Source organism: Chenopodium album, chromosome 2 (genome assembly GCF_948465745.1).
Source record: "Chenopodium album chromosome 2, dcCheAlbu1.1, whole genome shotgun sequence".
NCBI classification, from domain to species: domain Eukaryota; kingdom Viridiplantae; phylum Streptophyta; class Magnoliopsida; order Caryophyllales; family Amaranthaceae; genus Chenopodium; species Chenopodium album.
This window is the reverse complement of record NC_137835.1, coordinates 34,200,213-34,222,667: the sequence shown is the minus strand read 5'-3', so window position 1 is coordinate 34,222,667 and position 22,455 is coordinate 34,200,213. Positions and strand designations below refer to the sequence as shown.

Sequence of the window (22,455 nt, the reverse complement as noted above, 5' to 3'; positions counted from 1 at the left end):
ATATGGCTCTTCCTAAAGTTTGTGGTGACTGGAATATTACTCTTCTTAGTGATTGGAATAAGGCTTCCATCTGCAAAATCCTTTGGGATTTGGCTCATAAATCAGATAATTTGTGGGTCAAATGGGTTCATATATACTATTTTAACAATAAGGATTTGTGGTCTGCTCCTATACCTGACAAATGCACATGGGTATTGAAGAAAAAATTGAGTTGTAGGAATATTATTGATAGTGTTGGTGGCTGGACTAGTGTTATGCATGCTGGTAAGGTGAGTATTGCTAAAATCTATCGCTAGATAGACCTCAAGCCTCTAAAGTCAGATGGAACAGAATTACCTGTAATAATTCTACTTCCCCTAAGAGCATTTTTATTACTTGGCTAACCTTGATGAACAGATTGGTTACTAAAGATAGATTGCTTCAATGGAATATTACCTGTGATCCTACTTGATTCTTTTGTCAGAATAGTAGTGAATGTGTCTCTCATTTGTTCTTTCTATGTCCTTACTCTAAAGATATTTGGGAACGTATTCTTAATTAATTGAAGATTCAGAGGCCAGCTCAAGATTTTAATAATGAACAGCAATGGCTTCTCAGGAACTCTAGAAGATCTAGCAGCAAGGGCAGAATCTATATTATGTGTTTTGCTGAGGCTATACATCGTATTTGGCTTCAAAGGAACAATATGATGTTCAATGGCACCTATCTTCTTGTAAATCTAGTGTTTAGGGATATTGCATATAGAGTGGTTGTTAGATGCAAGGATGCTGATAGGAAATTACTTTTCCTGTGATTTTCTAGGTTGGTTCTTTGTCAGCTTGTGTTTTTGGGTTGTTTTTGCTGCTTTCCAAGTCTGTAAACTCTTGTGCTCTTGTGATCCACCTCTTTTGTCTAATCCTGCTGTTTCTTCAGCTGAGTATAGGGGGAGGTTCGAGTCCTTTTTATAAGTTTGTAGTTCTGTTGCTTGTTTCTGTTTTGTGGTTGCAGGCTATTGTCCTGCTATTTGCTTTGCTTTGCTTTTGGTTTATCTGGTCCTGGTTTCCAGAACCCTTCCTAGAAGGTGGCTGGGATTCTTGAGTCCAGTTTGTTCCTGTTTCTCTCTAGAACCCTTCCTAGAAGGTGGCTAGGGTAGTTACTGGAACTGTTTTTTTGGTGGTTGTTTGGCCTGTTTTTTCAGGTCTTTTGGTGTTTGGTGTTTGTTGTGACTTAGCTTTTATAAGTTGTAACTCTTCTCTTTTGGTAATAAATTCTCTATTTACCAAAAAAAAAAAAAAAAAAAAAACAACCAAGGTAGAAATTTTATCATAAGAATCAATAGAAAAGAAGAAAGTATACCTTAGATTGATGAGAATTCACAAAGAAATGGAACACGTATAAAGCACTAACAGACACAATCAATCCAAATTGCAATAAAAAAACCCCAATCCAAAGGGTACCCAAAAATCCCAAATTTAGGAAAAAGAAGACCACAATGAAAGTGTGAAAGTGGGGATTAAGAGTAATAAGCAACTAGATGAAGTGAAAAATGGTGAAATTTTAGTAGTAAAATAATGAAGGAAAATGGTGATGATGCTTGAACAAAAACCGAGTGAAAATGATATGAAAGGAAAAGAGAGAAAATAAAGAAGGTTGGTGCGTTTAAGGAGCAACAACATGGGGTGCGCGGCCGCGCCACCAGGCTGCGTGCTCGCGCCTTTCTAGGTATGGGATCTTCCAAATCTTTTCTCGTGCCCACATCGGTGAGTATAAAGGGAATGTTCATGATGAAGGTTAAGGAAAGAAGTTTCTAAACTCCAAGAATGTGGGTTCAACACTAGATTTTCATGAACCCACCATTCGAACCCACCAAACTTTAATTCTTACTCATGCTTCAAATTCATCAACTTGAGCACTTTCTCTTCAAAATAGGCACCAAAATTGTTGGAAATCCAATCAAAACAACCTAAAAACATAATCAAGAAAGAAAATCAAATAATAATAGAAACAACAAAAAGAAAACAAAAATTAAGGAAAATAGAGAAAATGGTTAGAAACTCGTGTTGCCTCCCGAAAAGCGCTTGTTTAATGTCATTAGCTTGACATTCTCCATCCCTAAAGGTGGATCATAGAGAGTCAAATCATGAAAAAATCCCACAAAAACACCATCATAGTAGCGCTTGAGCCTATGACCATTGACTTTGAAAATTCTTGAGAAATCCAAAGGAGATATTTCAACTGCAACATTAGGAAAAACCTCTTGAATAACAAAAGGACCACTCCAACGAGACATTAGCTTCCTGGGAAATAATCTCATCCTAAAATTGTAAAGGAGGACCTTATCACCAACATTAAACTCCTTCTTCTCAATAATCTTATCATGAACTTCCTTAGTGCGAGTCTTATACATGCTTGCACAATCATATGCATCCAATCGAAGTTCTTCCAACTCATGGAGATCAAGCCGACGCTGCTCACCCGCACTTGCGAATTCAAAATTGATTTTCTTCATAGCCCAATGAGTACGATGCTCAAGTTTTACCAGAAGATGACAAGACTTCCTATAAACCAAGCGGTAAGGAGTAGTGCCAATTGGAGTCTTGAAGGTCGTTCTATATGCCCACAAGACATCATCTAGATTATCCGACCAATCCTTCCTATTTCTTGTGACCGTCTTCTGAAGAATCAATTTGATTTGACAGTTAAACACTTTAACTTGCCCACTAGTTTAAGGGTGACAGGGGAGTCCAAAACGTTGATTAACTCCATACTCCTTCAACATCTTGCGGAAGGCGCTATGTACAAAATGAGATCCATTATCACTAATAACCGCCTTTGGGATGCCAAATCATGGGAAAATTATCTTCTTGAACATCTTTATTGCACCTTATGGTCGTTTGTAGATGAAGCAATAGCTTGCACCCATTTTGGCACATAATCGACGAAAACAAGGATATATTGAATCCCATATGAAGTAGGAAAAGGACCCATGAAGTCTATTCCCCAAACATTAAAAATTTTGAACTGTAGAATGGGTTGTTGGGGCATCTCGTTTCTCTTTGAAATGTTTCCGGTCCTTTGGCATCGGTCACAACTCTTGACAAACTCCCAAACATTCTTGAAGAGATTTGGCCACCATAATCCGCATTAGAGCACCTTTGAAGTCGTTTTTGAGACACCCATGTGACTGCCACTCGGATACGAGTGGCACATCTTCAGTAAACTAGGTAACTCCTCATTTAGAACACATCTCTTCAATAACCAATCAACACCCCTTTTATACAAAATCGGTTCATCCCAAACATAATGCCTAGCCTCCCTCTTGAGCTTTTTTCTTCGATTCCTAAAAAATGAAGGAGGAAACTCCCCACAAGCATACAAAGAATCATCTAACATTCTATCATCAATGGGAGACCCATCATCTTGAACTTGAAAATCCTCAAGTCTAGATAGATGATCCGCTACTACATTCTCCGCTCCTTTCTTATCTCTAATCTCAAGGTCAAAAGTTTGAAGCTCTAACACCCAATGAATTTGCCTTGGCTTTGATTCCTTATTCCCAAAAAGATATTTTAGGGCCGCATGATCGGTTAACACAATTTTTTTTTACCCTAACAAATAGAAACAAATTTTTTCAAAGGATTGAACAATCGCCAAGAACTCATTCTTCGTTGTAGTGTAATTCTGTTAAGCTCCATTTAGAGTCTTGGACATATAATAAATAACATGAAGTTTCTTATCAACTTTTTGACCTAAGACTCCTCCAATTAGCCGTGTCACTTGCATCACACATCAACTCAAATGGTAAATCCCATCTTGGAGCTTGAATAATTTAAGTAAATATTAGAGCTTTCTTCAACTTATTGAATGCCTCCAAACACTTATCATCGAATACAAACTCGACATCCTTTTGAAGAAGATTATTAAGGGAGTTTTCAATGAGTGAAAAATCCTTAATGACTCATCAATAAAACCCGGCATGGCCTAAAAATGATCTCACACCCTTCACATTAACTGGAGGTGGAAACTTTTCAATAACCTCAATCTTCGCCTTTTCCACAACTATTCCCTTGTGGGAAATTTTGTGCCCAAGGACTACTCCTTCTTCAACCATGAAATGGCATTTTTCCCAACTCAACACCAAGTTCAGTTTCTCACACCTTGTCAAACACTTTTCAAGATTTTCAAGGCACTCCTCAATGGAAACACCACCTACGGAAAAATCATCCATAAACACCTCCATCTCCTCCTCCAACATGTCTCGAAAGATACTCATCATAATCCGTTAGAAAGTAGCGGGAGCATTGCAAAGGCCGAATGGCATTCTCCTATAGGCAAAGGTACCATAGGGATAAGTAAAAGTAGTTTTCTCTTGTTCATCAAGATGAATAGGAATTTGTAAAAATCCCGAGTAACCATCAAGGAAACAATAGTACTTGTGCCTCGTTAGTCTTTCAAGCATTTGATCAATGAAAGGAATGGGGAAGTGATCTTTCTTGGTGGATGTTTTTAGACGTCTATAGTTTATACACATCCGCCAACCGGCGACCGTCCTTGTTGGAATAAGCTAACCTTTTTCATTCTTTACGACGGTCATGCCTCCCTTCTTTGGAACGACATGAACGGGTGAGACCCACCTAGAGCTTGAGATGGGGAATATTATTCCCGCATCTAAAAGCTTAGTAATCTCTTTCTTCACTACCTCCCCCTTTTAGTGATGTAATTTCCGTTGTCGTTCAATAGAAGGAAGGGCACCCTCCTCAAGGGTTATGTAGTGCGCACATAAAGCGTGGCTTATACCCATTAGGTCATCAATGGTATAAACCAAAGCACCTTCGTGCTTTCTTAAAACACCACATAACGCTTCGGCTTGGCTTTCACTCAACAATGCGCTAATAATCACAAGGTAAGTAGAATTTGGGCCTAAGAATTCATACCTAAGGTGTGATGGTAAAGGTTTGAGCTTTACCATAAGGACACCTTTACCTTCCTTGGTTGAAGCCGCTTGCGAAGCCTCTTGGCTTGAGATTTTCATGCAAATTTGCTCATCGCTTCCTTCAACACTCCCATCTAACAAATTCTCATACAAAGCCATTTCCTTGCTAGGACCACCTATCTTTTCCTTATTCAACAAAACACACTCAAGAGGATCATTAATTGTGAGCAAGTTCTTATGCATTGAATGTACAAGATTGTCTAAAATTTCAACTCTCATGCAATTCTCAAGAGATGAAGAAGGATATTTTATAGTTTCATTCAAATTAAATTCAACTTCCTCATCTCAAATTTTAAGTCAAATCGTAGCACTTTTGACATCAACCAAAGCACCGGAAGTAGCAAAAAATGGTCTACCAAGAATAATAGGAATTGTAGATCCTCATCTATGTCAAGGACCACAAAATCTACTGGAATGACAAACTTTCCTATCCTTAAGGGAACATCCTCTACCCTGCCCCTTAGAATCCTAATTGATCTATCGGCTAATTGCAAGGTAATGTTGGTAGGTAAAAGTTCTCCCTTCTCTAGTCTTTGATATACCGAGTATGGCATATGCTAACACTAGCTCCTAAGTCACACAAGGCATTATCCATTTGCATTTTATAAATAGCACAAGGGATAGAAAAGTTTCCGGGATCCTTAAACTTGAGTGGGATTTTGTTAATTATGATTGCACTACAATTCTCGGTCAAGAAAACCGTTTCCGCCACATCACATGTTCTTTTTCCACTCAAAATCTCCATAAAGAACTTTGAATAATTTGGCATTTGTTTTATCACATTGGTAAAAGGAAGAGTAAGATGAAGTTGTCTAAGCATCTCTATAAATTTCCCAAATTTCTCGTCTAATTTGTGCTTATTAAACTTTTAGGGGTAAGGGAGTTGAGGCTTGTAGACTTCTCTTTCTCTCTCTTTCACCTTCTCAACTTTTTCCTTATTGACTTTCTCAACTAAAGTATTCTAATCTCCCTCATTCTCAATTTAACCATTGCTAGGACTCTCTTTAGCATTACTCTTCTTAGAGACTTCACTCTTAAGGACCCTACCACCCCTAGTCACAATCGCATTCATAAAGCTCATAGGATCTAAGCTTGGTGAAGTCAAAGAAGAATTATTTTTAAATTCCTTAAACTCACTAGCCAATTGAGAAATTTGGGTCTCCAACTCCTTATGGTAAGTTAAAATGTCATTGAATTTCACATTGCTTAGGGTCATGTAAGTATCCAACAATTTGGCTTACTTCTCTATGACACCTTCCAAGAAACTCCTAGAGGAAAATGGTTGATCATACAAATTATCACTTTGCCCTAGGGTATTTGGAATAAATCCAAGTGGGGTAACTCTTTGAACATTCGATTGAAAATTTCACCTACTTTAATTGTTCCAATTACCTATACATTGATTTTGGCCACTGTAGACACCTAAAAATGTCTCCCCAAAACCAAACCCGATGATGAACAACCTTTCACCGCCACTATTGGTCGGGTTTAGTATTTAATCCCGAGAGTGCTTAAAAAATCGTATTTTATTAAATTCATATTTTTGAACAGTCCATAGATTAGTCTTGATGTTTGGTAAAAGCATAGTTTTAATTTCAGCCCAAACCTTTTATTTTTATTTAATTATTTTCTTATTTTATCCCGAATAATAAAAGTTAGAAAAAAGCCCGAAATTATTAATCAGCACTTTAAAAGTCGTAAGAAATTAGGGTTAAAAATGAATTTAGACGGAAAATGGACTGAAAAATTCCCGCGCCACGGCAGACTGCCACCGTGTCACGGGAATGCTTCCCGTCTGACGGTGGGACTTCCCGTGACACGGGAGGTTTGCCGTGACACAGGACGTTCCGTGTCCTTTCCGCGTAAACCCTTAACGCGTTTTTCATCCCGTTTTCTGAAAATTTCCCGCGTCACTCCAAAACTGTACCGTGTCACGGGAAAGTGCACCGTCTGACGGTAGAGTCTGACCGTGTCACGGTACAGTCTGACCGTGTCACGGGATACTTTTTTAGGGTTTTTATCATTTTAGGGTTCCGTGTGCTCCCTCAGCACATTTTCCCTATAAATACCCCCTCATTTCTGATGAACGGGGCACCGAGTAATTCTCTGATTTTATTTTCTCTCTTCTATGCTTTAGCCTAAACACTAGCCTACCCTTTTCTACTTCAAAATTCCTTCTTCAAGTACTCAAAGGAGTCCATCATTTACTCGTGGTTCTATCCTTAAGCCAAGGCGTGAAAGGTAGAATTGTTTGAGGGTTTGGCCCCAAAATCAACTTTACTTTATTTAATTTAATTTAATTTTATCATCGTTTTAATATTTCCTTGAAGTTACTAACTCGTTTATTATTTTGTAGTTGCAAACAAACAGAATCAAAGTAAGGATCATGCTCCTTTTGTTTTTATTATTTTTCTAACGATTTTATGTTGTTGGAATTGTGATTAAATTGGTTTTAATATTAATGTTGTTCTATAATTGTTATGATCACCATATTGCATGTTTAAAGGGAATATGTAATTGAAAACCACGCCTAATAAGATAATTTGGACAACCGGTTTTGGATCCCTTTTAATCTTATTATTAATTAAAGTGATCACCAATATTTTAGAATTATGTGTGCATTAATATTAAACCAATTTATTTAAATAATAGTTTGGAGAAAATTGAATATTTTGTTTGTATGCCTTTGAGATCGCAGGAATTACTTTTCACTATAAGAATCGAGTAGAGGCCAATACGGGCGAATGTGACTCCATGACTCACTTCTTACCATCATCCCCGATCCTCCTTTCGTGGTTCCGAACCATATGGAGTTAGTAATCTCATGGATTATGAATGGGGTGTAACCTTCACGGGTCAATCGTTGTTGCCTATCGTTGTCCCTTTATTCGTGGTTGCCTTAAATGATCCGTGAACGGTTTACAAGTTCCTTAAAAACTTGTTGGCGGCTCCCTACTTTCCTTGTCCCTAATCGTAATGTCAATTCCCACTTCCTATGAGTGCCAAGCATATTCACCACATGCTTTAACGTAGGCGCATTTCAAACGACGCCTACAGCCACAATCGTAATTATGGTTACCATAACCTTAGTTATAGTCCCCATATCCTTGGCCATGACTTTGACCATTATAACCATGGTTGTTATAGCTATCACAAATCCCTTGGATTCCATGGTTTCTATAACCACCATTTTAGTTATAATTATCTAGTTCACTTTGTTGTGATAATTCTTATTTTAAACATTCCTTTGAGCATCAAATCTAGGTCCAACATTGTTATTAGCAACAAAGTTAACATGTTCATTCTCATTCCCAACATATTCATTACAAGGAACATTAGGGCAAATAGAAGCATCACGGTCATTCAATCCACACAAATCACAAGACCAACATTTTCTAATCATGAAACAAGAAGAAGGAAGAGAGTTAGATGAAGAAGATGTACCTCTCCCCTTAATTTGGGATAGAAAAATCAGTGCTTGTGAGGTCGCGCTCTCAAGCTTATACTTGATAGAAACTACCACCTTTCCTAAGTCCAAAATTTGAGTCGACAAATTGTTGATAGCATTGAGTTGTTCCATTTAGCATCCCATAGTACTACTCTTGTTATCGGCTCCTTCTTACCATCTTGCCATTCCATTTAGTTTCTAACTACATCCTCAATAATATCTATAACCTCTTCCTCGGTTTTGTTCATGATTAGGTCTCCGGCTCCGGCATCAAGACTTGCCCTCCCTTGAGGACTCAAACCGCAATAAAAAATTTGAATGATTAGGTAAGTAGGGATTCCATGGTGAGGACACTCGCGTTGATACTCTTTATATCTCTCCCATGCTTAATAAAGGCTTTCACTAGATTTTTGCTAGAAATCTTGAATTAAAGCTCTTGCCTCCGCCGTTTTCTTTTGAGGGAAAAATCGAGAAAGGAATTCCTTGGTGACTTCATCCCAAGTTCTCAAAGAATTAGGCTTCACTTCCTTATGTAGCTACTCTTGATCTCTTCCAATTAGAGAGAAAGGAAATATATTGAGCCTTATGACTTCTTGAGCAACCCCGTTCACCTTAATTGTGTTGCAATATTTCTCGAGTTCCTTAAGATTATTTAGGGGGCTCTCATTTACTCCTCCACTATATTGCCTCCTTTCAATCAAAGTTATCATTGCCGGTTTGATTTCAAAGATACTATCCGGGATCAATAATGGAGCAATCCCGCCCTCATACTTTTATGCACCCGGAGTACTCAATTCCTTCAATGAAACCCTTGGGATTTCTCCCATGTTAACTTGCACACATAAACTCAAAGGAAAATATTAGTAACACGGCAACAAATGTAGCCAAATGAGAAAAATCTTTTTGTATATTCGAATTTTAGTGAAACAGACCCAACAACAATAGCAAACAACTACACCATTCCCCGGCAACGACACCATTTTGATCAAGGGTGGAGCCTATGTCGTTGAAAACTAATCTACCGAAATCAAATCAAGTCCTATTCGGAAAAAAATACCTTCTATCGCCAACGACAAGAGTTAGCGCTAGACTACAGGCTTAGTACCAGGCGACATTTGTCAGCGCTAGGCGGCAGCTGTTTGCGCCAGGCGACTGCCTTGTCGTCTTGCGGTAAGTTAGAAATCAAACGCACTTTATACGCGGAATCCTATTCTTTATACGATTAAGAAGCTAATTCCGCGTTGATCAGATTAAAATCATGTTTGTGACAAATCACATATTTTATTCAAAATAAAACTCTTTACAATATAATTATCAATCCTAATCTCATTAGAATTTAAAAGAACCTTCTAGATTATTCTAGAAGATTAAAATCAATCCTAATAAATTTAGGAATCAATAATTAATAGGCCATCCTCTAGATCATTGGGCAACATATAAAATTCATTTTGGGCCGAACTTAGTTTAATCCATAACTTCCTCATTATTCATCAGAATTGGGCTTATAATATATCGTTGGAAAGCTCTTTTTGAGCCCAATCCAACTACACCATTATTGGACCCTTATCATAAACCAAACTAAATTAGACTGTCTATTTTTATAAATAAAGTGAAGAAAGAAATATTTTCAAAAATAGAAAGAGAGATATTTTAATAAAAAACATCCACATCACTACACTTTTCACACTTTCACTTCGTTCGATAATCAAATGACATGAAAGATATTGATCACTGGGTTCGTTTTTTGGAGACACATTTGGGTGTCTCCATCGGCGGACAAAGGAGAACTAAATAAGGCTCGATCACATAATCAAGTTGCTACGTCTCGCAATCAACCTAAGCCTTTGATGCATTCGGCCACCACTACTCCTTCTAATGGCCAAACAAAGGAGTGAGAAGAAAGTTAGACTTTTTCTCATCGCCTAAGGCTCGTTCAAGGAAACCAAAAAGGAAGGCTCCTCCTAAACCCGCGCAAAAGGGTGTGAAGCTTAAGGAACCTTCACCAAATCCTCGCAAAAAGGCTCCAACAAATGATAAAGGTAAAGGGAAAAGAGTTGAAAAAGTTCTTATTCCAAAGTTGAAGAAATATGTTTGTGTCAAGAAGAAGAGTGAAGGGGAAAGCTCTAAGGTTGCTGAAAGCCCTACGATAGAAACTACTCCTTCACGAAATCAGGTCTTTGCGTAGTTCTTTGCAAAATTATTTATTTATTTTTTTTATTTTTTTAATTTTTTTTTCTTTAATTCCCTTTGTAGAAATTAAATGAAAAATTTATCAAACTTTGTTTAACAACATTAATCAAAGTTTAATTTTTGTTTTTCTGAGTATATGATGTTTGAGAAACACCCCCCTTTTTATTTATAGTAAAAAACAAAATTTGATTCGAGCGTAAAATTCTGGGTTCGTAGTTCGTCATCAAGTGGCGTGCGCAAAATCCAAGGTTGTGCGTGCTTGTCTCGTGCAACTGGTTTAGTTGCGCGTGACATCCGCGCACAAATGATTTAGTTGCGCGCGACACATGTGCTACGAGGGTTTAAAAAAAATTAATCATATTATTACCCCCCAAGTGTGAAGATGTTTATTTTGGGATGTTCGAAAAAAATCTGAACACTTTGAATGGTATGTGATTTTTTTATTACCCTCCCAAGTGTTATGAACTTTACCGTGTTATTTGGTAAAGTCCATAACTCTTAGAATCTTTATTTGAATTCTAAAACAAATGAATGAGTTTATCCAGATTTCATATGTAATATTTTTTAAGTCGATTAATGTTTCTTAATTGGTGAATTTCATCACCACCAATATCCATTAATCTAACAGCTCCGCTTGAATAGAATTTCATTTACGCGGTATGGTTCTATCCAATTAGGTTTGAATTTCCCTCTTGGATCAGTTTGTAGACCCCTAACCTCTTTTTGTACAAAGTCACCTTCTTTAATATTTTGGGGTCATACCCTTTTGTTAAAGTGTCGCACAATGCGTCGTGGGTAGACATGTACATGATGCAAAGCTCTTAATCGTCGTATTTTGAGAAATAAAAGCTATTCATACCTCGCTCTTACCCATTCAGCTTTTGGTAGCTTACTTTTGAGTACAATGCGTGGGGATGGTATTTCCAGTTCAACTAGTTGAACTGCGTCCATTCCGAAAACTAAGGAGTAGGGAGTTACTCCTATTGATGTTTGTATGGATGTTCTATAACCCCATAGAGTGAAATATAGTTTATTTGGCCAGTCTTTATAATTTTCAGCCATTTTCGTAATGACGAATGTTATATTTTTATTTGTCAATTCTACAGCTTCGTTCATTTGAGGTCTATATGGAGATGAGTGACGATGTTTTACTTTATAACGAGCCAAGAGGGTCTCAACTTCTGCTTTGAACTAAGATCCTTTGTCACTAATTAGTTCGTGTGGAACTCCATATATACAAAATATGTTTCGTTCGAGAAACTTTGCGACATGTTTAGAAGTGATATTCACGTAAGAAGCAGCCTCAATCCACTTAGTAAAGTCCTTGATGGCTACTAGTACGTACTCGTGTCCTCCTGCTCTTGTTGGAAAAACTTTACCAATTATGTCAATTCCCCAAGTCGAGAAAGGGAAAGGGGAAGTGAAGTTGTACAGTTCAGATGGTGGGAGGTGTTGTAAATTAGCGAACATTTGGCACTCTGAACATTTCTTAACATATTGTATGCAATCGTGTTCCATAGTAGACCAATAGTACTCTTGTTGTGAGATTATTTTAGCAAGAATTTTTCCATTCATATGAGGTCCACAAACACCTTTGTGAGTGTTCTATATAAGGCATGTGGATTCGGGTTGGTTTATACACACAATAAGCTTTGTCGTTAGGTCCCTTTTTGCGTAATTGACCATTTAATAGACTATATTGGGCTGTGCGCGTTCTCAAAGCTCGTTGGTCTTTCGATGAAGTATTTTCAGGATATGTTCCATGAGTAATATATTAGAGGATATGATCATACTAAGGATTGTCTCCTTCGATGTCATTTATTTCCTCTATTGCGTTGCAATATGCTAGTTCTCCATATACCTCTAATTTTTTCACACATATGCTAGCTACAACTTCTAGTCCAATAATGCACGCTTCACATTCCGTGACATTATTAGTAACCTCAAAGTCTAGTTTGACAGATATTGGAGTATGTGCTCCCTATGGACTTATGAGTAACACTCCCACACCATATCCTTTTTTATTGGATGCGCCTTCGAAGTACATTACCCATTTGTCATCTTGTGTCATGAGAATCTCTTCATCCAGAAGATAAGTAGTTTCTGCATGACTTATTTGAATAGGATGTTGAAAATCGGATATGACATTTCCCTTTATTGATTTTTCAGGGATATATTTTAGTTCGAATTCGGCCAACGTTACCAACCACTTGGATATTCTTCCTTGTATAAGTGGTTGTTCAAACAAATACTTTATAGGATTTTGTTGTGAAATCACATTAGTAGTGTATGGAAGCATATAATGTCGTAGTTTTTTAGTTGCCCAAACTAATGCTAAACTTGTTTTTTCCAAGGTGCTATATTTTGTTACATATTGGATGAATTTCTTACTTATGTAATATATTGCACGCTCGACTTTTTCTATCTCTTATGCTAACATGTCCTCTGCGGCCGTGTATGTTACTGTGATGTGTAGCCTAATAGGTAGTTTGGATACTGGTGGTGCTAAAATTGGTGGACTTTTGAGATAATCTTTGATTTTCTCAAAGGTTTTTTGGAATTGATCGTCCCATTCATGTTTTTCCTCTTTTTTCAATTTTTCAAATATTGGCTCACAAGTCATTGTCAATTTGTGGATAAATTAACTAATGTACAATAGTTTGCCAAGGAACGTCCTAATTTCTTTTTTTGTTTGAGGGGGAGATATATCAACAATAGCCTTTATTTTGTAGGGATCGGTATCAATACCACGTGTGCTTACTACGTATCCGAGTAACTTGCCAGAAGTTACTCCGAAGGCGCATTTTTGTGGATTCAATCGCAATTTATATTATTTTATGCGAGTGAAGAATTTGCGTAAAGTTTTTATGTGTCATATTCTATCTTTGGACTTCACAATCATATCATCCACATATACTTCTATTTCTTTATGCATCATATCATGCAAGAGAGTCGTACCCATTCGTTGGTGCGTAGCTCCTGCATTTTTTTAGACCAAATGGCATGACTGTATAGCGATATGTACCCCAAGGGGTGATAAAGCATGTATTTTCTTCATCTTCTTTTGCCATTAGTATTTGGTTGTAACCTGTGTATCCATCCATAAAGGATAACATCACATGTTCAGCCGTGTTATCTACCAATATGTCAATGTGAGGTAGAGGAAAATCGTCTTTAGGGCTTGCCTTGTTGAGGTCCCTAAAGTAGACACACATGCGAACTCGTCCATCCTTTTTAGGGACTAGGATGATGTTTTCTACCCATTTCGGGTAATTACATACGCATATGAAACCAGCGCCTAGTTGCTTTTGTACTTCTTCTTTTATTTTTAAAGCGACGTTAGGTTTCATTCGTCGAAGTTTTTGTTTCACTTGTTTAGAAGTAGGGTTCAAGGGAATGCTATGTTTTGCAATTTCCCTATCTATTCCAGGCATGTCCTTGTATGACCAAGTGATCACGTCTTTGAATTCCTTGAGCGTCGATATAAGGATCGATCGCTCTTTCAGATTTAAAGTTAAGCCAATTTTGACTTCCCTTGTGTTTTCATTAGTTCCTATATTAATTGTTTCAGGTTCTTCAATTATAAGATTCTTTTGTTCTCGTTCATTCATCAATTCAACCAATTTATTAATATTTTCATCTTCATTAGATTGATTATTATAGCATTCAAAACATTCAAGAGAAGGCATGTACTCGGAAATAGAGCTCATATTATTGAAATAAAAAGAAAGAACATCAAGAGAAGAAACCTTTTGGGATCTTCATCCTTAGAACTAGAAAAACAAGACTCAGTAATGGCCAAAGGCCTAAACTTTCAGCTTCCTTAAAATCTAAAATGGATTCATCGTCAGATTTTTCAAACATCTTCCCTTCATTAGTGATGATCTCAAGTTTATCCCCTTTATGGTTAGTCCATTTGAAGGACTGCCTCCATCCATGCTTGAAGGTTTCATTAGAAGGGGTGATCAACGAGTTAAGGTCAAAGGCTTCATCTTGGATGATGTTCTTATTAGTCATTGTAGCAACATGGTTTTGCTCTAGTCTAAATAGCAAGTTGAATGCTTGCCTATCATAGCACCCTGGAGTTGGGTGTTTTGATTGAATGATTTCAAAATCGTCACTCAAGAAGTAGCAATGATGGAATATTTTGAATCCAGGCTTCTTGATACCTTCTAGAACTAATGGTTTTGGAAAGTCATATCATGGGTAATCTTCTCCCTCCCTAATGAAATCTCCATTAAGGGTTTGATTGTAAGATGGGAGTAAAGTGATTATCCCTTTCTTATTGTTGTCTCTACGTGCTTTGATTTTAGGACCGTGAGATTCTAGTTATTCTTTGGTTGGTTTATATCCCAACCAAAAAGAGAAGCATTTCTTTGGCATAGGAACTAAAAGAGATTTCTTCATTCCTATTCCCAAAGGCATCCCCGGAAAGTAACTAATCTTAAATAAGATGTTGTTTACTATTGGGGTGGAATATGGATCAAGCTTCAATGGTTTTTCATAGCTTTCCTCCATTTCTAGTGTGCGAATTGCCTCCGCAGGAATCCCCACATGTCCTCTTCATCATTATCATGGTTTATTTCTAGAAGTGATTGATCATTTATTGCTATTTTGAGAGGAGAAGCATGTATAGTCATAGGAAGACCTTTATAGTTCAACCTAATCATTTGATAAAGTGAGGATGATATTGCACCAAGATCATGTATCCAAGGACGTCTAAGAAGAAGATTTAATGTACGTTTAATGTCCATGACATGAAATTCAACCATGTTTTGAATTGGGCCTGTGGTAACTGGTAGCTTAACAGCTCCACACACTGATCTCCTCGAGTTGTCGTAGGCCCTAATGCTTTGTGTTGTTGATTGGAAATCTTTTTTTGGATTAAGGACTAAGTATTTTGTAATTCGTAATGGGCACACATTTACAGCTGACCTATTGTCTACCAATGTAAGAGGGATGTTGTATCCCTTGCACCCCAAAGTTAAGTATAATGCGTTGTTGTGGATAGTGTCTTTTGAAGGCAAATCATCACTAGTAAAGATGATTGATTTGTCCAATTTCTCGCTAGTAAGCAAGCTAATGAGATATGGGGGAGTTGTGTTCGTACTTACAAAAAAAGTCGTTAGAGCATTCATAAGAGAATTTCTATGTTTCTTAGAAGTACTTAGGAGTTCCCAAATGCTAACATTCGCCTTAGATTGGCGAAGTTGTTTGACCAATGCATCTTCTACCTCAAGTGGAGGTGGTATTGAATTTTGAACATGACTTTGAGTTTGATTTTGAGTGGTCGAAGATCCATTTGGTGGTGCTTGATAAACTCGCCCAGAAACGAGTTAGATGTTCTATCTCATTTGGGTTAGTTGTAGAACTTGTGAACCAACATTCTTCTAGAGGCTTTGAGTGTGCCTCTTTTTCTAGATGCTCCATGAGTTATGCTTGATGCCATTATTATCTAAGGAGAGATTTGATAATTCTTGTAATTTCCCTAAGAAATGATCCCAATCAAGCGCCCCACTTGTCTCACTTTGTAAACAAGGTGGAGGTGAGACAGCGGCGTACTTAGAGACATACAAGTCTTGAAAGTCGTCATCCCATAACTCGCACACTTCATTAGTTTCCCCTATGAGTTTTGTGGTTAGAGGCTTCCCTATGGGTGTGATGCAGTCACTTCCCATATGATCCTCATTAATGTGAAATTCCCCTAATGGGGATACAATGTTGTTGGGTTTAGGCGTGGGAATTCTCTCATCGTCTACTAGATCTTGAATCTTCTGCTTTAGGACAAAGCAACGTTCAGTATCATGCCCCAACATCTCTTTGATACGCAAAATAGGCATTACCATCCCGATTGTATCTTCTTTCTGGTGTAGTGGGTGGCGTTGGCCCTGTTGGTGTAAGTAAACCTTTTTCACTTAATTTTTCTAACAATTTTTGTAACTAACAAGAAATTGTGTAAATTTTCTTTCTTTCGTCCGTCTTCTTCGAGGATCATTACTGTGATATTGATTTGTACTATTATATTACACAGATGTCATAAATACATCAATAGAGGATGAAGTAATATCATTCCTCTTCTTGTAGTTATTCTTAGGTTGATGATGAGGATTATTTGCTTTTTTCTTTAGCAAGATCGTCTTCAATCCTAGTAGCCATGGAATAGACCTTTTGAAAAGTATCTAAGCCAAGGTAGTGTAGATGTTTGTTGTACTTTTCATGACAATTGTCAATGAACTTTTGAACTAACTCAAGTTTAGGTGGCCTTTGGGTAAGGTTGGCCGCCGTTTCTCGCCATCTACTATAGAAACCAAGCAAAACTTCATCGTCGTCTTGCTAAAGCATCTCAAGTTCACGTAGAGTCGATTTGAATTCTACGTTATTCTCATATTGGGTGATGAAAGCCGAAACTAGCTACATCTTCCCATGTTATTTTGAATTTTGCATCTAGCCCCCATAGTACCACTCTCTCACGGATGGGTCCAAAGATAAAGGGAAAGTCAAAGCGTAAATCTTAAGATCAACTCCCTTTAATGCCATGGTGCTAGTAAAACACATTAAATTATTTTTTTGATTATTAGTCACCTTGAATATTAGCAAGTCTGTAGCTACGAACTTTTCTGGCAAAGCAAGTCCTGTAGGAGGAGGAAACTTTTCTACGTCAAAGTACTTGTTCCCCATCGTAGAACGAAGAACAAGCTTCTCCTATGACTTTTCTTTGATAGACAATTGTTCCATCTTTTGTTGCAAGGTCAAAGTTTTGGCATTTTTCATTTCAGCCTTTTCCAGTTTCTTAAATCTTCTCTCCTCGGCCTCAAAGCCTTTTCTTCTCTCAAACGAGCAATATCTTCTTGAAGTTGCTCTATGGTTGACATTGTTGTTGGAATATAATTAGTTGTCGAGGGAAGGTGGTTTGAAAGGAGTGGATTGTTTGATGGTAAATGTAGAATGCGAGTGCCCGGGAGTCTTCGTTCCCAAGCTTGGAAACAAGCCCTAAAAGAAGTAAGAAAGGATAAGTAAATCGATATGCTTGTTTTAGGAGACGAAAGAAGAAGAAAGAAAGAAAGAAAAAAAAAACGCAAGATGTATTCGAATGGATAACATCACTTTTAAACAATTCTTTGATAAAAATATTGTTTGAACAAATCAATTTGTTCTTCGAAGAATAAAAAAAGGTTCATAACAATAGGCGCGCACAAGTAACCAGGTTGCGTGCGGAAGGCGTGCGCATCCTGGCTCTTGCACTGGTGCCACCTGCTCGTGTAAATTTTTTTAATTCGAGCAAATTTTTTTGTTTTGTATTTCATTTTTTTCGATTTTTTTGATGTTATTTTTATGTTTCTCCTCGAATACGACTAAAAATTGCGAAGGGACAACTTTGTAATTAGGAACCTAAACCAAGCTAATAGAAAGAAAAAGCTATCCTAAACACGTCACACATAGTCATGTAATCACATAAGCATACTGTAGGCGTCGCTCAAAGTGTGCCTACGTTAAAGCATGTTGTGAATATGCTTGGCACTCATAGGAAGTGGGAATTGACATATACAATTAAGCACAACGATTAGGGACAAGAAAAGTAGAGAGCCGCCAACAAGTTTTTAAGGAACTTGTAAACTGTTCATAGTTCATTTAAGGCAACAAAAAATAAAAGGACAACGAAAGGCAACAACAATTGACCCATGAAGGTTACACCCCATTCATAATCCATGAGATTACTAACTCCATATGGTTTAGAACCACGAAAGGAGGATCGGGGATGATGGTACGAAGTGAGTCATGGAGTCACATTCGCCCGTATTGGCCTCTACTCGATTCTTATGGTGAAAAGTGATTTCTGCGATCTCAAAGGCATACAAACAAAGATTCAATTCGCTCCAAACTATTATTAGGCTATATTGGTTGAATATTAATGCAACACATAATTCTAAAAAATTTGTGATCACTTGATTAAACAACAAGATTAAAAGGAACCTAAAACGGTTGTCCAAATTATTTTTTTAGGTGTGATTTTCAATTACATATTCCCTTTAAACATGCAATATGGTTATCATAAATAATAATAGAGCAAACATTATTATTGGAAGTAATTTAACAATAAATTTTTAGTAAAATCAAATATAAATAAACCTGATCATGATACTAGCAATATTAAAATAAGACTAATTAAGTGATTCAATTACTCACTTTCCGCATTTCCTTGAACTGTTATATCATGAATAAACTGTTAGTAACTTCAATAAAAAAAATATAAATCAAATTAAAAATTAAATTAAATAAAGGTAGATTTGATTTGTTCTAAACCCTCAGTCAAGTATACCTTTAACGCCTTGGTTTAAGTATAGAACTTGGGTATTCTATGGACTCCTTGGAGTGCCTAGAAGAAGTATTATGGAAGAATAGGGAGGCTAGTGTTGAAGCTATAATTATTTGATGATCAAGCTTGTTGATGATTGAAAAAGGGGAGATATGACCTCTATTTATACAGAAAAAAGAAAGGTCGAAAAAACAAGATAATATCCGAATTAAATCGGAATAAAACTCGATAGACTGTAGTTTTTGCGGTTTTTGTTTTTATCATATCTTTTTATCCAAAAAACGGAATAAGATAAGTAATATGTCTTTGGAAAGCTATTGAAGTATAATTTCTAACCCAATTAGAATCAGATGAAAATCCCTTGTAGAATAAAAGATAAGTACGAAATAGTGGAACGGTGTCAGTTTTGGATAGAGTTTGATATTTAATTTATATCTTTTTTGTTATAGCTCGGAATTGATATTATAATATATCATTGGAAAGATAATTTCAAGGGTTATACAACAATATAAGATTTGGATAAAAAATATGAGGAACGAAAATAATATCTGTCTATCTTTGAATGTCTTTCAATCCGGATAGAATTAGGACTTTCAAAAAGAAAAAGTTTTATTCAATTTCAAACTTTTTAATCTTATCTTTTCAAAAAGGATAATTAAGATATTTTAGAAGCTTATAGAAGTTTCCAATTAATCCTAATTGGTTTAGGAATGGGATTAAATCCTTTGGACCCTCCACATGATCATTGGGTCGTAGGTAAGGTGGTCTTAGGTTCGGTTTGGGCTCAGTTTAATATTTTGACCATAACTTATTCGTTATAACTCGCATTTGGGCTTATAATATATCGTTGGAAAGATATTTTAAAGCTTCATCCAATTATTTAATAATTGGACCCAGATTATGGACCAAAATAAATTGGAATAAACGTTTTTATAAAAAGGACACAATATGAATGATTTTAGAGGACACGAAATGAATTATTTTTGGTTTAAAGGCATGAAAAGAGGAAAATAAGTGACGTTTTGGGAAAATGGGATAGGAATTGGTTTGTTTATTAAATGTATATATGGATTTAAGCACTCCAAAGATTAAATACTCAACCCGACCAATAATGGCGGTGAAAGGTTGTTCATCATCGGGTTTGGTTTTGGGGAAACATTTTTAGGTGTCTACACATACATTAAGACAAGGTTCACACTGCATTTCTTAATTTTTAAGCTTGGGTGTGAAAGGTACCATATCTTAAGGAAAGATGCACAAATCAATCACTCAATGTGTTAACTCATGACATAGCCCTCCCAGCATTTTGTCATTTTGTTGGCGATATGGGTGGGATAATTGTTATTGATTTTGGGATAGAAGCCAAGTGTTGGCAACCCCTAGTCAATGAGCCGATCCCCAAAGGTTAAAGTGTGCTTTGATTATAATATCAATATAACAACTTAAAAGTCGGTTTGTGTCAGAAATACTCCCTACGTCTTATCTCTGTTCGCTCCTCTCTCTCCTCTCTTTAGGGTTTCAATTTTCTTAGTCGTTTAGGCCGGAAATAGTCTAATTTCTGAATTTTCTTTAATTTAATTTTCTTTTTTTTTTATTTGATTTGTTTTAATTTGTTTTGTTCTCTCCGTTTGTGAGAGTATGTCCCAATTTTTTTGGGTTTTTCCCAATTTTTTGGGATTTTGATTCTCATCTATGGATGATAATTTTATTATTAGGGTTTTGATAATAATTGAGAAGGTTATTTGGATTCATATGGGTTTAGGGTTCGTCATCAACTCTACGATCAAAACATCAGCGCAAATTGCGAAGGTCTCTACTTGGAAAGATGCAATGACATCGAAAATCACTACTCGCGTCAAGTTTGAAGCGGTGGAGTGTGAGCTATGCCCGATATGCAAAATAGTTATGATTTTAATTGTAAAAGTTATGTTATTTTCTCTATATCTATGGTTTACAATTCTTTATTATTGTTGCAGATGCCGTATGGCTATTTATTAATGATAATATTCTTCTTCTTGTAAAAAAAAAAAAAAAAGAAAGCGTGCTTTGATTATGCATGATGCAAAGTAGCTTGTTTGGTTTTGACTTTTGTGAAAAAGGAAGATATTATGGGTTTAAGACTCGCTGTCTAACTAGAGATTATGCAAGTTAATTCTCCTTACAACCCATAGACAACCTAGTGTGGAAACCTTGGATCATAACTAAAAATTAATCTTGTAACCTCTAAGTCCCCAATGGAGTCGCCAATGTAAGGAGGGTGTTCCCATAGTAGGGGATTTTTTTGCTTAAATACCCATAGCCCTTTAAAAGCCCAGGACTTTACACTTGTTATGGAGTATTAGGATTTGAATTCCTGACTGTAAGGGGGACCTTGAATTAGAATTGATCCTATCATCACGGTTTTTTGTTAGAAACAAGTAGGAGTCGCCAATGAGTTTTAGGAAAACTCATAAACATTGTTCATGCCTTTCTCCCAAGTAGAGTTCAAGGGATAATTATCACGAATCGTAAGTTTACACATGCCCAGATTGGTCAAAATAAACTAGAAATGAGTTCGGGAGCAAGGGTACTAATTAAGATAACGTTCCCTTTGGAGGGGAATCGTTATTCTAGCCCTAGTACGGCCTCTACTAGATCTTCCTTTTCACAATTTCATCACTAAACAATTTATGCGACGTGGTACCTAAAAATAAGTTAGTTGATTTTATTTACACGCGTTAATCACGTAGGAATTACATTGCAAAAGTCGTTATTCACATTTAATCAATATTCGTGAATAGAACAAAATAAACAAGATTTGCCTTGGCTTAAGTGATGAAACAACAATTAATTATTCAATTCCATTCTTATTTAACGCAAGATACTATGTGAAATTAATTAATTAGAAGTTCATTTAAAGTAATCAAACAACACTAATTAATTAATTAATTAAAGTTATTTTAACCAAGAAAAATAAGGTGATTGATTTAAGTGCTCGGGAATTTACCACTTCTCTTTGCTAGATCTTCATTTAGAACACTTATGGACTCCTTCTTGTTTGGGAACTTTCCCCGTAGTAACAAGTATTAAAGGGGGTTAGTGTTTAGGACAAGAGGGTTAGGTAGTTTACAAGTTCACAAAGTTTCTGCCAGAGTTTTTAGGTTAAAATCTGTTTGTTTAAGCCTCGTATTAAGCCTCTATTTATAGGGAATGGATACATTTAAGGTTTTGATCATTCTACCGCAGCAAGTGTCGCGTGCATCAGAATGGGTTGTGCACCACAACCTAGTGCAAGTGAATTGGTTGTGCTGCTATGGGCAGTGCAACTAATAGTCTTGCGCGCAGTATTATGGTAGATTCGATTTTAAATTTTTATGAAATTTTGAATCTTCCGCAAGCGCATAACAAGTAGTTGTGCTAGGTGATGCGCGCAACCTTGTGAGTTGCGCGTGCCAGACAAGCGCGACTCATTGATATGCGCGCGAATTTCTCTACGGCAACATTGATTTTTATCCAGGTAATTGTTCAATCCTTTGCAACATTAATGGAAAA

At 36.6% G+C, this 22,455-nt stretch overlaps 1 protein-coding gene and 1 non-coding gene across 2 annotated transcripts; one reads left to right on the top strand and one right to left on the bottom strand.

The window, feature by feature from the left end:
- Positions 1-2,026: 2,026 nt before the first annotated feature.
- LOC145571375 (uncharacterized) lies at positions 2,027-4,207 on the bottom strand. The gene is made up of 3 exons (XM_081630423.1): positions 3,951-4,207; positions 3,133-3,466; positions 2,027-2,653 (listed from the first exon to the last, which is right to left on the bottom strand). Exons 1-3 carry the CDS (start codon positions 4,205-4,207, stop codon positions 2,027-2,029), a joined length of 1,218 nt encoding a protein of 405 aa, XP_081486549.1.
- Positions 4,208-8,756: 4,549 nt separating this feature from the next.
- Positions 8,757-8,862, top strand: LOC145607219 (small nucleolar RNA R71). Its single transcript, XR_014105525.1, has one exon. It is a non-coding gene; the product is annotated as a small nucleolar RNA R71 (small nucleolar RNA).
- Positions 8,863-22,455: the final 13,593 nt, after the last annotated feature.

Bases quoted from the DNA above. Each gene is read 5' to 3' on its own strand.
- LOC145571375 (XM_081630423.1), bottom strand. From the start codon at position 4,207: ATGGATGATTTTTCCGTAGGTGGTGTTTCCATTGAGGAGTGCCTTGAA. The intron at 3,467-3,950 runs GTTTTATTGATG...CCTTGAGATTAG, and splicing joins TCATTTTTAGGCCATGCCGG to AGATAAGAAAGGAGCGGAGA. The intron at 2,654-3,132 runs GTGCTCTAATGC...TTGATTCTTCAG, and splicing joins TCTCAAAAACGACTTCAAAG to AAGACGGTCACAAGAAATAG.